Source organism: Bos taurus, chromosome 17 (genome assembly GCF_002263795.3).
Source record: "Bos taurus isolate L1 Dominette 01449 registration number 42190680 breed Hereford chromosome 17, ARS-UCD2.0, whole genome shotgun sequence".
Classification (NCBI taxonomy): Eukaryota; Metazoa; Chordata; class Mammalia; order Artiodactyla; family Bovidae; genus Bos; species Bos taurus.
In genome coordinates, this window is record NC_037344.1 from 19434196 (window position 1) to 19446744 (window position 12549).

The 12549-nt window shown below is 38.3% G+C and overlaps 1 protein-coding gene across 1 annotated transcript in view; it reads left to right on the forward strand.

Annotated features, from left to right (window-relative positions):
- Nucleotides 1-12549, forward strand: part of SLC7A11 (solute carrier family 7 member 11) — an 87184-nt gene that overhangs the window by 19109 nt on the left and 55526 nt on the right. The window contains exons 4-5 of the mRNA XM_024977578.2: nt 1533-1658; nt 6914-7013. Coding sequence (XP_024833346.1) covers nt 1533-1658; nt 6914-7013 — 226 coding nt within the window. The remainder of the gene's footprint in view (nt 1-1532; nt 1659-6913; nt 7014-12549) is intronic.

The following is a 12549-nucleotide window of genomic DNA, read 5'->3' on the forward strand; positions in this document are numbered from 1 at the left end:
TACAAATGTCAGGTATGAAGCAGTTTATTTGTTGGGAGTGGGGAGGAGAGGGTGAGTAACACCAAGTGTGAGGTTTAGAAAGTGTTTAAAGTTGAAATCTGCTGTCTAGAATAACTCAGTCATTCTAGAATAGTATAGGAGGCCTGGCCTGGAAGTACCACCATTTATTTCACGCCTTTTTGGCTGAAGGTATTATAGATTTTTTTAAAAACTGAGGATCCAGCTCATTCATTTATTCAACAAAACTGTTGATGATCTTCCTGGGCCATGGATGAAGCTGGATACTAGCAAGACAGAGATGAGTGATGCTTGTTCTGTTCTCAAGATTCTCATGGTCCACAGTGCGGGCGAGTGGCTGGTTGAATACTGCAGAGGACATTGTAGATAGCATCACCAAGAAAGAGAGATTCTGCTGGCTTCAGACCCCGTGTGCACCCTACTCTGGAAACACTTTTGGATTTATCATTCAAAACATTTTTTCAAGTTCCAAAACATATCTTGGAAACCTGTACATTTAGGGTAGGTTGAAAGTCACTCCTTACTATGCTGATTGGAAAGTAGAGACAAAATACAAAAAGTTCTGGCTAAGGCTAATTCTGAAAGTAGAATAAAGTCCCAGCCCACTTTTCCACACATTGTCCCTTCTTGAGTGTGATCCCAACTCTGTCCCTTTTTTAATGTGATCCCAAGTTGGCAGGTGACTCTGCATGTGGACATTGAGGGAGGAGAAGAGCTGTCCGCTGTGTCAGGCTAGAGTCACAGTCTGCGTGGGATGACCTCAGGATTTGCTTAGAAGATATTTTTATATGATTGTTCAGATCAGATCAGATCAGATTAGTCGCTCAGTCGTGTCTGACTCTTTGCAACCCCATGAATTGCAGCACGCCAGGCCTCCCTGTCCATCACCAACTCCCGGAGTTCACTCAGACTCACGTCCATTGAGTCAGTGATACCATCCAGCCATCTCATCCTCTGTCGTCCCCTTCTCCTCCTGCCCCCAATCCCTCCCAGCATCAGAGTCTTTTCCAATGAGTCAACTCTTCACATGAAGTGGCCAAAGTACTGGAGTTTCAGCTTTAGCATCATTCCTTCCAAAGAAATCCCAGGGCTGATCTCCTTCAGAATGGACTGGTTGGATCTCCTTGCAGGGCACCACAATCCTTGTTCACTCTTACTGACATAAACAAGGAATCAAACTGTGGTCTCCTGCATTGCAGGCAGATTCTTTACCAACTGAGCTATCAGGGAAGCCCATACAAAGAACAAGAGATAACTTTTTACTGTCTGCAGATTTTATCCAGTTTCTCAAACCTCAGGGTGCATAAAAATCACCTAGAGATCTGGTTGAAATGCATGTTTGTAGTCCTTAGGTCTGGGGTGGCATCTGAGATTGTGCATTTCTAAAATGCTTCCAGGTAATGAATGGCAATACTGCTGGTTCACGGTTGGGACTTTGAGTAGCCAGGACCTAAGACGTCTTCACGTATACTAGTGAGGATTCACCTTTTGAAACTTCATCTGTTTGTTTGCAGCTGTGGTGATGGTCCTAAATAGCATGAGTGTCAGTTGGAGCGCCCGGATCCAGATTTTCCTAACCTTTTGCAAGCTCACAGCAATTCTGATAATTATAGTCCCTGGAGTGATGCAGCTAATTAAAGGTATGGACTGAAAAGTAAATGCTTTTTAAAATACGTGTCTGCTTTTGGTCTCTTCCAACACTGGCTTTCACTTGTGCTAGCAGAATCCCTTAATTAGTCTCTCTGCTCATGGAACTTAGACTCTATACTGTCATCTAATTGATTTGAAAGCCTACAACAGTGGGGGGAGAATTGGTATTTACAGCTGATTGGCAACAAGAGGATTAAGCCTGGGCCAAGCAGCAAAATAAGGCATCAGTGAATTTTCTCTTGGTCTAAACTGTTTGTAGTGAAAACACAAAGTGGAAAAAAAAAATAAGCTGTTAGCTTTAACTATAGATAAATATGTCTTCTTATTTTTACTTTAAAGTAGTTCAAGCATATATTAAAGATTAGAGAGAGAAAAAGATATCTGGAAAATAATGAAAAATGATAAAATATTGTTTTACTTTTTCTTAATTATTCCTTTTACCTTGAGAATGGAATTTTGACAGAAGGAGAGTCAGATATGGAAATAGCATTCATTAAAAAAAATGCTATCTGACAATAAAAATAGTTGTAAAAATGTATTTTATTGTTACTTTTTTTAATGTAAAATCTGCATTTCTGTAGAAATGTAACACCAATTTCTGGGAGTATTTGCCTTTCTAGAGTTGAGATGGTTGAGAATGATGTCATTTGGAGTTTTAATTGTTCTAGGTAAGAAGGCACAGGCAATTGCTTGGATTCAGGGGAAATTATTGGGTGAGAAGGAGGTCTGCTGCTGCTGCTGCTGCTAAGTCACTTCAGTCATGTCTGACTCTGTGCAACCCCATAGATGGCAGCCCACCAGGCTCCCCCGTCCCTGGGATTCTCCAGGCAAGAACACTGGAGTGGGTTGCCATTTCCTTCTCCAATGCATGAAAGTGGAAAGTGAAAGTGAAGTCGCTCAGTCGTGTCCGACTCTTCGCGACCCCATGGACTGCAGCCCACCAGGCTCCTCCATCCATGGGATTTTCCAAGCAAGAGTACTGGAGTAGGGTGCCATCACCTTCTCCGGAGAAGGAGGTCTAGTGAGTTATTTAACTAACAATGGGTACAGTAGTAGGAAATACGTAAGGAAGTAAGAAGAAATGATAAAGGAGTGATGTGTAACTTTGGCACATAAAATATTTCATGTTCACATTGATGTTGTCTGTTCCAAGAAAAGGAGTTTATAGAGAAATTTAATGAAGTTGCAAGAGTAGGATCACTCAAGGCAAAAGGAAATTCCAAAATTAAACAAAAAATCATTGCTGATGGTAGAAGCATTAAACGACAACAAAGGTGGAAAGATTTGTCCTTCTGTACCCGGGGAAAGGCAACTACTGCTGTGCGTTTAATAAAACCTAGTGGGACTTCTTAGAACTCTCCCGGCTAAATGTTTGCATCAAATTCAGCAACCTCAGCCAACTCAAAATAAACACAATGAAGAGCTTTAATACGATAGCTTACACTGAAGGGAAAACATGAACTTTTCTAATTCATGTTGGTCTCCACAGAGCTGGCCTTCTCATACTTTATCTGATCCATTAGAAATGTAGGGAAAGTAACTTATTTTGTTACCGCTTTCCTTTTCTGGGCTGTTTATATTTCTGTAAAGAATTTTTTACATTTTTGGAAAGTTCAGAAACTGAGTCATTTAGATTCCAAAAAATGACATGCAGTCCTTTAAAACAAAGATAATTTTTTTCTCTTCTCTTTTTGATGTAAGACTGTAGTCAGTTTTTACCACTTAATTATATATGTTGGTGAGGTGAGCTGTAGTTGCCCAAATGTTACTGTATTGCAAATTCCTTGAGAGCAGAAGTCATGACATATCTTTTAGCTTTTTTTTTTTTTTGACACTTACAATAGAATGATCCTTTAATATTTATGGTATTGTTACTGAATCAAGCTTGGGTCTGCTTGCCCAAGGGCCAGCAATGCCAATCTACTGACACCAAATTGTGGTGAAGGAAAGCATAGTGTTTGTTGCAGGGAGTCAAGCAAGGAGAATGGGCAGCTTATGTTAAAAAAATCTAAACTCTCTGGTAGCTTTTAGGAAAGGCTTTTTAAAGAGAGTGTGAGGGAGAAGGTCACAGGGTACCTGATTAGCTCCTGCACAATACTCTGATAGGTTGATGATAAAGGTGAGGTCACAGAGGTCAACATTATCAATCCTTAGGTTCCAGCCAATTTGCAGGCTATGTGATTATGGTCATCTTACAATTAGCTTCTTCCTCCTGATACAGGCTTTAATGTCCGGGAAACAACTCAAGGATAGGACTCAGGATGTCAGCTGTAGCCCTAAGGAACAACTGGTGGTGGTGGTTTTAGTTGCTACGTTGTGTCCAACTCTTGTGACCCCACAGACTGTAGCCTGCCAGGCTCCTCTGTCTGTGGGATTCTCCAGGCAAGAATACTGGAGTGGGTTGCCATTTCCTTCTCCAGGGGATCTTCCTGACCCAGGGATCAAACCTAGGTCTCCTGCATTGCAGGCAGATTCTTTACCAACTGAGCTACGAGGGAAGCCCAAGGAATAATTAAGGAACTTTAATTTTGCTTTATAGCAAAACTATTACTCTTTTATCTTTCTTGACTGCTTTCCTTTGTTTCTGCATTTTCTCACTTCTATGATTAAAATCGCTCTTTGGAACTCAGGGAAGCCTAGGAGGCTAAAACTTCCCTACAAACACGCGGCGGGGGACATGGCAGTGGTCTGTCTCCAGTTTCATTATCAGTGCTTAATGTGACCAGGTTTCCTTATATATCTCACTTAGCAGAGAAATGACCTGGGAATTTTACCACATTTAAAGTAAGTTAAATATTTTGGAGAGTATTCTTAGCAGGTATATTTGCTCTATTACTATAAAACAATGATATTTCTTTGTCTCTAACTTATCACATATGTTTCACATTAATACAAAAAACTTCAAGAGGAGAAAATTTTTACTTACCCAGATTCTACATTTATTTTGATCTAATGAAATTCAGAAAATAATTGTATGTTCTGTATTCTCTTATGAGGATTTGTTAAACTTTCCTCTGAATCTAATAACTTTAATCTTCTTGAGATCTCTGTTATGCAGCCAAATACTCCTGAAATTTGGAAACAATTCTCTTTTGTAACACTTTGTGCTCAGGATTCAATCTTTACAAAGTTTTGTATCTTTTATTGATTATTCAGCATTGCACTTTAGCAATATTGTCCCATAAGGCCTAGGAGACCACAGATCATGATAAAGCAATATACAGCAGATGTTTTTAATCTGGGTTCAAAGATTTATGTTTTTCTTCTATGAGGACACAGAGATGTTTTAGTAAAACAGATATTTCTCAATTGACAGTGTCATTTTAAAAAATGAGATATATTTAGGAATTGGATATTTTGAGAGAGTCATTTAGTGGATAACACAATATTCTCCATTTTTGGCTTCAAAACTCACACACTGTATTGATATATATGTTGTTGTCTGGAAACTGCAAACAAAAACTGAGGTTTAAGTGTGAAGAGAGTTTTATGTACACCATCTATCTTCCACCCCCCCTTTTATTTACTTATGTGATAGCCAATTTTGAAATAGTCATATTTCCCATTTAGGTAATCTCATTTGTATTTTCTTTGGGAAACAGAAACTCATTATGCTTTACTTTGAATATTGACTGACTAAATCTGAATTTCTATTTTTTAATTATCCAAAAGATATAGAAGAAAAGTCCCATCACAAAGAGGAGAAAACTGTGATGCATAAAAGCAGTCTACATGTTGATGCAACAATGTGTTTAAACCTATTTAAAGTTCAATATAGTTTCTTTTCCATGCTTCTAGAAGGAAACAGTGCTGTTCTCTAGGTAAGGGTCCACAGACCTTCTCTGTAAACCAGCAGATAGTAAATGTTTTCAACTTTGTGTGCCGTGTGATCTCTGCAACAATTATCAGCCCTATTGTTGGAGAGTAAAATTAGCCATAGACTAATGGTATCATGGCATCTGGTCCCATCACTTCATGGCAAATAGATGGGGCAACAGTGGAAACAGAGGCTGACTTTATTTTTCTGGGCTCCAAAATCACTGCAGATGGCAATTGCAGACATGAAATTAAAAGACGCTTGCTCCTTGGAAGGAAAGTTATGACCAACCTAGATAGCATATTCAAAAGCAGAGACATTACTTTGCCAACAAAGGTTTGTCTAGTCAAGGGTATGATTTTTCCAGTGGTGATGTATGGATGTGAGAGTTGTACTATATAGAAAGCTGAGTGCAGAAGAATTGATGCTTTTGAACTGTGGTGTTGGAGAAGACTCTTGAGAGTCCCTTGGACTGCAAGGAGATCCAACCAGTCCATCCTAAAGGAGATCAGTCCTTGGTGTTCACTGGAAGGACTGATGTTGAAGCTGAAACTCCAATACTTTGGCCACCTCATGCGAAGAGCTGACTCATTGGAAAAGACCCTGATGCTGGGAAAGACTGAGAGCAGGAGGAGAAGGGGACGACAGGATGAGATGGTTGGATGGTATCACCGACACAGTGGACATGGGTTTGGGTGAACTCCGGGAGTTGGTGATGGACAGGGAGGCCTGGCGTACTGCAGTTCATGGAGTCGCAAAGAGTTGGACACGACTGAGCAACTGAACTGAACTGAACTGATGGTATCTAGATGAATAAGTAAGCCCAACTGTGCTCCAATAAGTTTTTCTTTATAAAACAAGCCTGGAAGTGCCAAGGAGATTTGTTTCACAGCATTTTGCAACCCCTGTAGGTATCTAATGAACTATAGGGAGAAAGCCAAAAAAGCAAGTTCAATGATGTGAGAAGGTGGTTTTGGGGTTTCATGCCACCTCCTCATTGAAGACAGACCCTTGAATAATTCTTCCTAAGCACTATATTATCATCGCTGTTGAGAATTATATCACACTCTAAACACTATAATTTACAGATGATCCTTTAGTCTTCTTTCGTGGTGAAACTCTGTTAAGAGTAGAGGCATGCTAAAGCAAGGGACTGTTTTTGAAATGTTGTTTTCCTCTTTGCCATGATTTTATTAAAATAAATGTTAAGTAGTGTTAGTGGCAATCAGCATATGTTTGGGATTCCTTCTCTATAATGGATACAGCATTAGTAGATAAAGTTGGAAATGAGCAGAGAGTAAGAAATCTAGACCTGAAATGATATAGTTCATCCCCAAGCCCCCTTCTCCCCCTTTTCATGTTTATGGTTAAAGAATGAATAATAACCAGCTGTTTGAAAAGTCCTTAATCTTTCTATTCCTATTTCAGGGCAAACACAGTATTTTAAAGATGCCTTTTCAGGAAGAGATGCAAGTATTATGGGGTTGCCACTGGCTTTTTATTATGGAATGTATGCGTACGCCGGCTGGTAAGTTGATATCACTATCAACTGGTGATTTGGATGATTCATTAATTCCTTCAAGTACTTCAAGTGCCAAGTGAGCTGCTAGGTAATTGTGAACAGCCGTAATTCAACATGCTATCCTGTACTTGAAGAGAGGAAGGTAACGTAGCTCCCTTCACCATGCCAGGCACTGTGTATACAACTCAACACAAAATCACTGAGGTTTCCAGTCAAGGCACATACTAGATTTAACTTGATAATGTAAATTTAACATGATAATGTAAAAAATAAACAAATGCTGGGTATTGAGAGCCAATACAAATCATTTATAAGTATGGATCAGTAAGGGCATAATAGTGCCGAAAGCCATTAAAGAATAGTACTTTGTTTGTCAAAAAGCCTGCCAAGCTGAAGCTACAAGGTCTGCTCACATAGTGATTAGTTGATTTTTTTTTTTCCACCTTCCTATGAGAAAGAAAGAATTCAGGTATAGAAATAAGTAGCATGTTCCCAGGAGGTAAAATGGTACTCTAAAGGCAAGAAGGAGTAAACGGGATAGCGAAATCAGATGTACTAGATAGTCTGATACATTCTAAAGGACTTTATGCATTCCTTAAAATTTCCTCGACATTTGAAAACAAAAAATGCAGAAAAGATGAATAAAACCACAGTGGCATAGGTACATTTCCGTGGATCCATGTCAAAGTGTGATGACATTTTGGTTGAAGCATTAAGCTTTGTATTTATGTCTTGTTTTGTTTAGGAACTTGAATAACAATAACCATGGTTCTGAGTGGGAATTTTTTCTAATTAAATTTTATTGATCTAGTAAGATTCAGTTGAGGTGATTATTGCAAGAAATGCCACTAGAAATGCCATTATTTAAACATCAAAATGATTGTAGTAAAATTAAATTTCAGTTTTGAAGTAATTAGTAGCAATATTTCTTTAAAAAAATAATTTATCGAGCTAATTGTACAGTTGCAGTTAGAATGTTCTATGAGCCTAAAAAAGCAACAAATTATACTAGCTTAAAATTATGTAAATGCATCTCAAATACAAACACAATTTCTTTTTGTTCAGTTTTTAGGATTTTATTCTCTAATGCATGGAATATAAAAATATATTTTTCGATAAATGAAATTTTTACCCTATTAATCTCACTGAATTATGGAAATTCAGAGCACTAGAGGAGGATTAGGAAAGTAAAGGAACTAAAGATTTTAGCATGGCATCTGAAGCATAATGTTTGAAGTTCTTAGAAAATTGTAGCTCTGAAGAGTCTAGCATAAAATATTTGTGTACTTTTGGAATATTTTGATAGCCTTTGTGTATGTGTGTTAGTCTTAGTATTTTTGAAGTCTTTATTTTTGTCCAAAGCACAATGTGGTGCTGAGCAAGAAAAAAAAATTAAAAAAGGAGTTGTGCTCCCAGGGTTAGCAGTGGAATCATCTATTCTATGGCTATTCAGCCTGATCAGAGCTCCAGTGCCCTGGGGCAGTGGCCAAGCCCTGGGAGGGTCACCAGGAGGGGCCAGAGCAAGTTGGGGAGGTGACAGAAGCTTTCAGTTAGAGCCAAGTGTTGGGGGCTTGGTAGTATTCAGTCAGGAATGTGGAATGTGGAGATCCTCATGAGGGAGTTTTGATTAATTCTATTGAATGAAGTTTCTTTTGCCTGTGAGTGCCATGCATCTGTTCCCACGGAATCTTAAAATATTCTTCTACCCGACTCACTCCCCTACTACAAGGGCTGAATACTCAAGTCACCTGCTTTATGGAGAGCAAATCTTCACTTTTGTAAGCTTTTGAGGGCTGATAGCTTTCTCCAAGTATAAAAAGTCTTTTCATTTTGAATTATCTTATTATCTTAATCTTTAGTTTTGTTGATACTAAACCCAAAATGTTACTCTTGTTAGAAAGATTTTAAAAAGACAGTTTTGGTGGTATAAACAAGAGTCCAGCCAAACTTAAAAATGAGGTGGAAGACAAGAAGCTTTTATGGGATGAAGAGTAAGGAACAAATAAGAGAAAAATGGAAAATGAATGTAAAACAGGGAAATAAGTGTAGAACTCAGGGTTGACTTGCAGATTAGTGGCTCCATCTTAGACATAGAAATTTATTTCAGTACTCTGTTTACAGGGCAAATGGGGTTTACATGAACCCTTGTTTATATTATACTTTTCATCATAGAATCCTCATGTCCATGTCCTATTTTAAAGAACAGGAAACTTGGTTTTCTTATATTCTAGAGGGTTCAGTCATAAGACATTAAGGCCAAGATTTTAAATGAATGTCATCTGATACAAGTGATTTATGTATAGGACAGATAAATAACTGTATGTCTCCAACAGCTGTTCAGCTACCTGAATGCTGCTTTGCAGGTAGGTAGAAATAACCTGCTTGTTAATATGTGGCCATCCGTCTTAGAAAAAGGGAGCTGTGTTTAGAAGAAATAGTCTGCTGGTTTGGAATTCCAGAGGAAAAAGTTAATATCTGGATATAAATGGAACAAGATGGAAACTAAAAGAGTGCCCAAAGCGGGAGTTATGTAGTCACTTTCCAAATATGATCCTGCCTCTCTGACCTTTCTTTGTCTTTCATGATGGAATTAAAGACTATGTTGTGGAATTATAAGTGGGGCACCATAAATGAGCCTCCACTCCCTGTGCTCCTGCCCTGACAATGTTTGATGCAAAAATAAAAGTGTAGGGGGCATTGCAAATAAGGAGACAGAATCAGTCATTGTCCTCAGAACTTAACCACCCACAGTGTAAGTAAAAGCAGCGAGACCCTTGTTGTCTGGGAGGCCTTGTTCGTTTAGCAAGTCACCACCTACCCATTGAATAGGAAACAGGCTCGGCTAGACCTTGGATGCGAATAGAGCAGGCTGTTGGTGTATGAGGAGTGCTGGGCCTTTTTAGAATGATGAAAACTCCTTCACAGAAACATGATTGGGGGAAAGAAATCATTAACCCAGCCAGGTCACAGAGGTGGGTCAGAACAACTTTAATATTATTGCCAACGTCTGCATTAGGAGAAATATGTCAGTCTCCCTGTGGCCCAGGGGAACTCAACCAATTTCAGTCCCATATCCTGATCCAAAGCTAAATATTGCTTGGTGGGAATTTTTTTTTTTTTTTTTTTGAACCGTGTGATAGGAAATAGTTTTTCATTGTGTGTGTGTGTGTTTTCCCTTTAAATCGTATCCTCAGGGGATTTAGTCTTCTAAAGCATCTGCTGGGATTATTTTCTAGCATTGTGTGAAATCTAATCTAAAGAATAAGCTTTATTTTTAAAATAATTCATAGTTGGGTATTAGAATGCATGGCTAGCTTTGCGGTGCCTTTTATACGCAATCATGGAAAAGCTGGAACAATAGATCTTGTGAACATTCTCTAGAGAACTTGAGTAGATGTATAGAGAACGCTACGGATGCGTGACTGGAGACTAGGAGAGCATAAAGGTATATTTCCCACAGGATGTGAATGTTTGGACCAAAATAAGAAGCTTTCTCCTTCCCACCCTGCTACCATGTCCCAAGTCCTTTCCTTTTCTCTATGGAAAATATTTGAAATTGGGTTCTTTTTTCATAAATATTTCCTTTCTTTCCTTAACGTTGTTGGAAAAAGACCAGTTTCTAAAACAACTGTTTAGAAGGAACTGGCTATTTTTGAAGTGAGAGGCCTGGAAAGATTTCTAAGTGTGTGTGTGTGGTTTTTGTGTGAGTTTTTTTTTTCTCCCTCCTTGGATTTTGTTTTGTTCATTTTCTTCTTGTACTTCCCATTGCCTTGGGCTTATAACAAACGCATCAAATCCCTCAGAGTGCATATTCCAGATATAAGTATTGATTTTTGCTTGCCTTCCTGGTATAACTACAACCTCTATTTTTAGAAAATTACTTTCTAGTCATTAAAAAATATCCTTGGCTGCTAACCTTTTAGATCACCTTTGTTGCTACCGTTCTCTCAGATATTCAAATGTTTCTGCTTCACATATAGTCCTTAAAATATCAGACACCTTAACTTTATTAAAATATAAACTGAATCATATTAAAATTTTTAAGAGTTTGAGAAAAAATCGATATGAATTGACAGCATCCTATCTAGCAGATAGAACGGAACTCCAGGGAGCTGTACAAAAGAGAAAGCTTTTTATAGGCTGAAAGGGTGGGAACAAAAAAGTTATACTAAGCTAAAAAACAGGTTGATTATTATGGAGTTATTTTCATTTAGGGGCTAGCAAGAGTCTACCAGGCAGAATACTTAAATAATGCAATTCCTAACTGACTGGTTTTGGATTCCATTTCTGGGAGGTGTGAGACTTTAACTGAATTATGTTTTGGTTTGGTGGCATGAGGCTTAAGCATAAACGACTCCATTTTGGGCCTGTTGTCTTGGCTTTCTTCAACTATGAGCATCAAGTGCCTGCTTGTGAATAAAGATGGAATAAGACAGGTTTTCTTATCTTTGTTTTAAGTTATGAGATACTTTAAGTATGTTAAAGGCTGATGGACTATATTCTAGTCACTTGGTTTTAGATTATATAGAGAATTTGTTCCTATTGACCAGTGCTTCTGTGGACCTACGTAATGGCTATTTTATCTTCTAAGGAATAATAAGAACACGGAAGAGTACAATGAAAATATGACTTTTTCACTTTGTGGACATTTTCTAAGCCTCTACAATGAAGAAATGGAAAGGTCTTTGTCCTTATATGTCTAGCTCTATTCATTATGATCCCTTAGTTTCCCCATCTTCACGATTTGGTTATCTATGTGTGCATATCTGAGGGGTCTGCTGCATCTTGGAACCTTGAAAGAGAACTTTAAGGGCTTTAAAGGGTCTCCAGCAGTCCTTTTAGACTGGAAAAAGAAGTCAAGGATGCGAGGCAGCCACCATTCCTGGGTGGGATAAGGAGAGTTGTAAAGTGAAGGAAAGGAATCTGAATTTTTCTTGGGCCATAAGTTTAGGGTAATATTTGCAACCCTGTGGGACTAGAAAGTGAAATATCATGTGTCTAGAATGCTTCTTGTCATGTAAGAGATGACAGAAGTGTTCAGGTCTTGGGGGAAATATTCAAAATGTTATGTTCTTTCGTATCAGCCTATAGTGTATTGACTAACAATGGACCTAAAATTAGCTGCCTAAATATACAAAAAAATTGGCAACTTCATAGTTACTGTTATGCATAAGGCATATTTACCTCATGTTGTTCTTATAGTTGCCTTATGACTTGAGATTATTTGGATGGGATGCATATTGGAAAACTGAATTGAAAGGAAGAAGTGCAAATTGCAAATTGCAATTTAAAAGTGCAAATCTTTTATCCCATTTTTTATTTCCTATTTGCCTCAGTGTTCATATCTAGTAAGCCAATTCCCTAAAACTGAGAAATGTTATTATCATACTTCTATTTTCCTACAAGTTTTTATTGACCTGTCACCCCTACTGAAATCTAGATTCCCAGAAGCCAGAGGGCATCTTGTCCTTACACTCTATTCTCTCTCCCTGGGCACCCTTTGTACTGCAGAATACCTATCTGTAGCTCATATCTCTGTGCA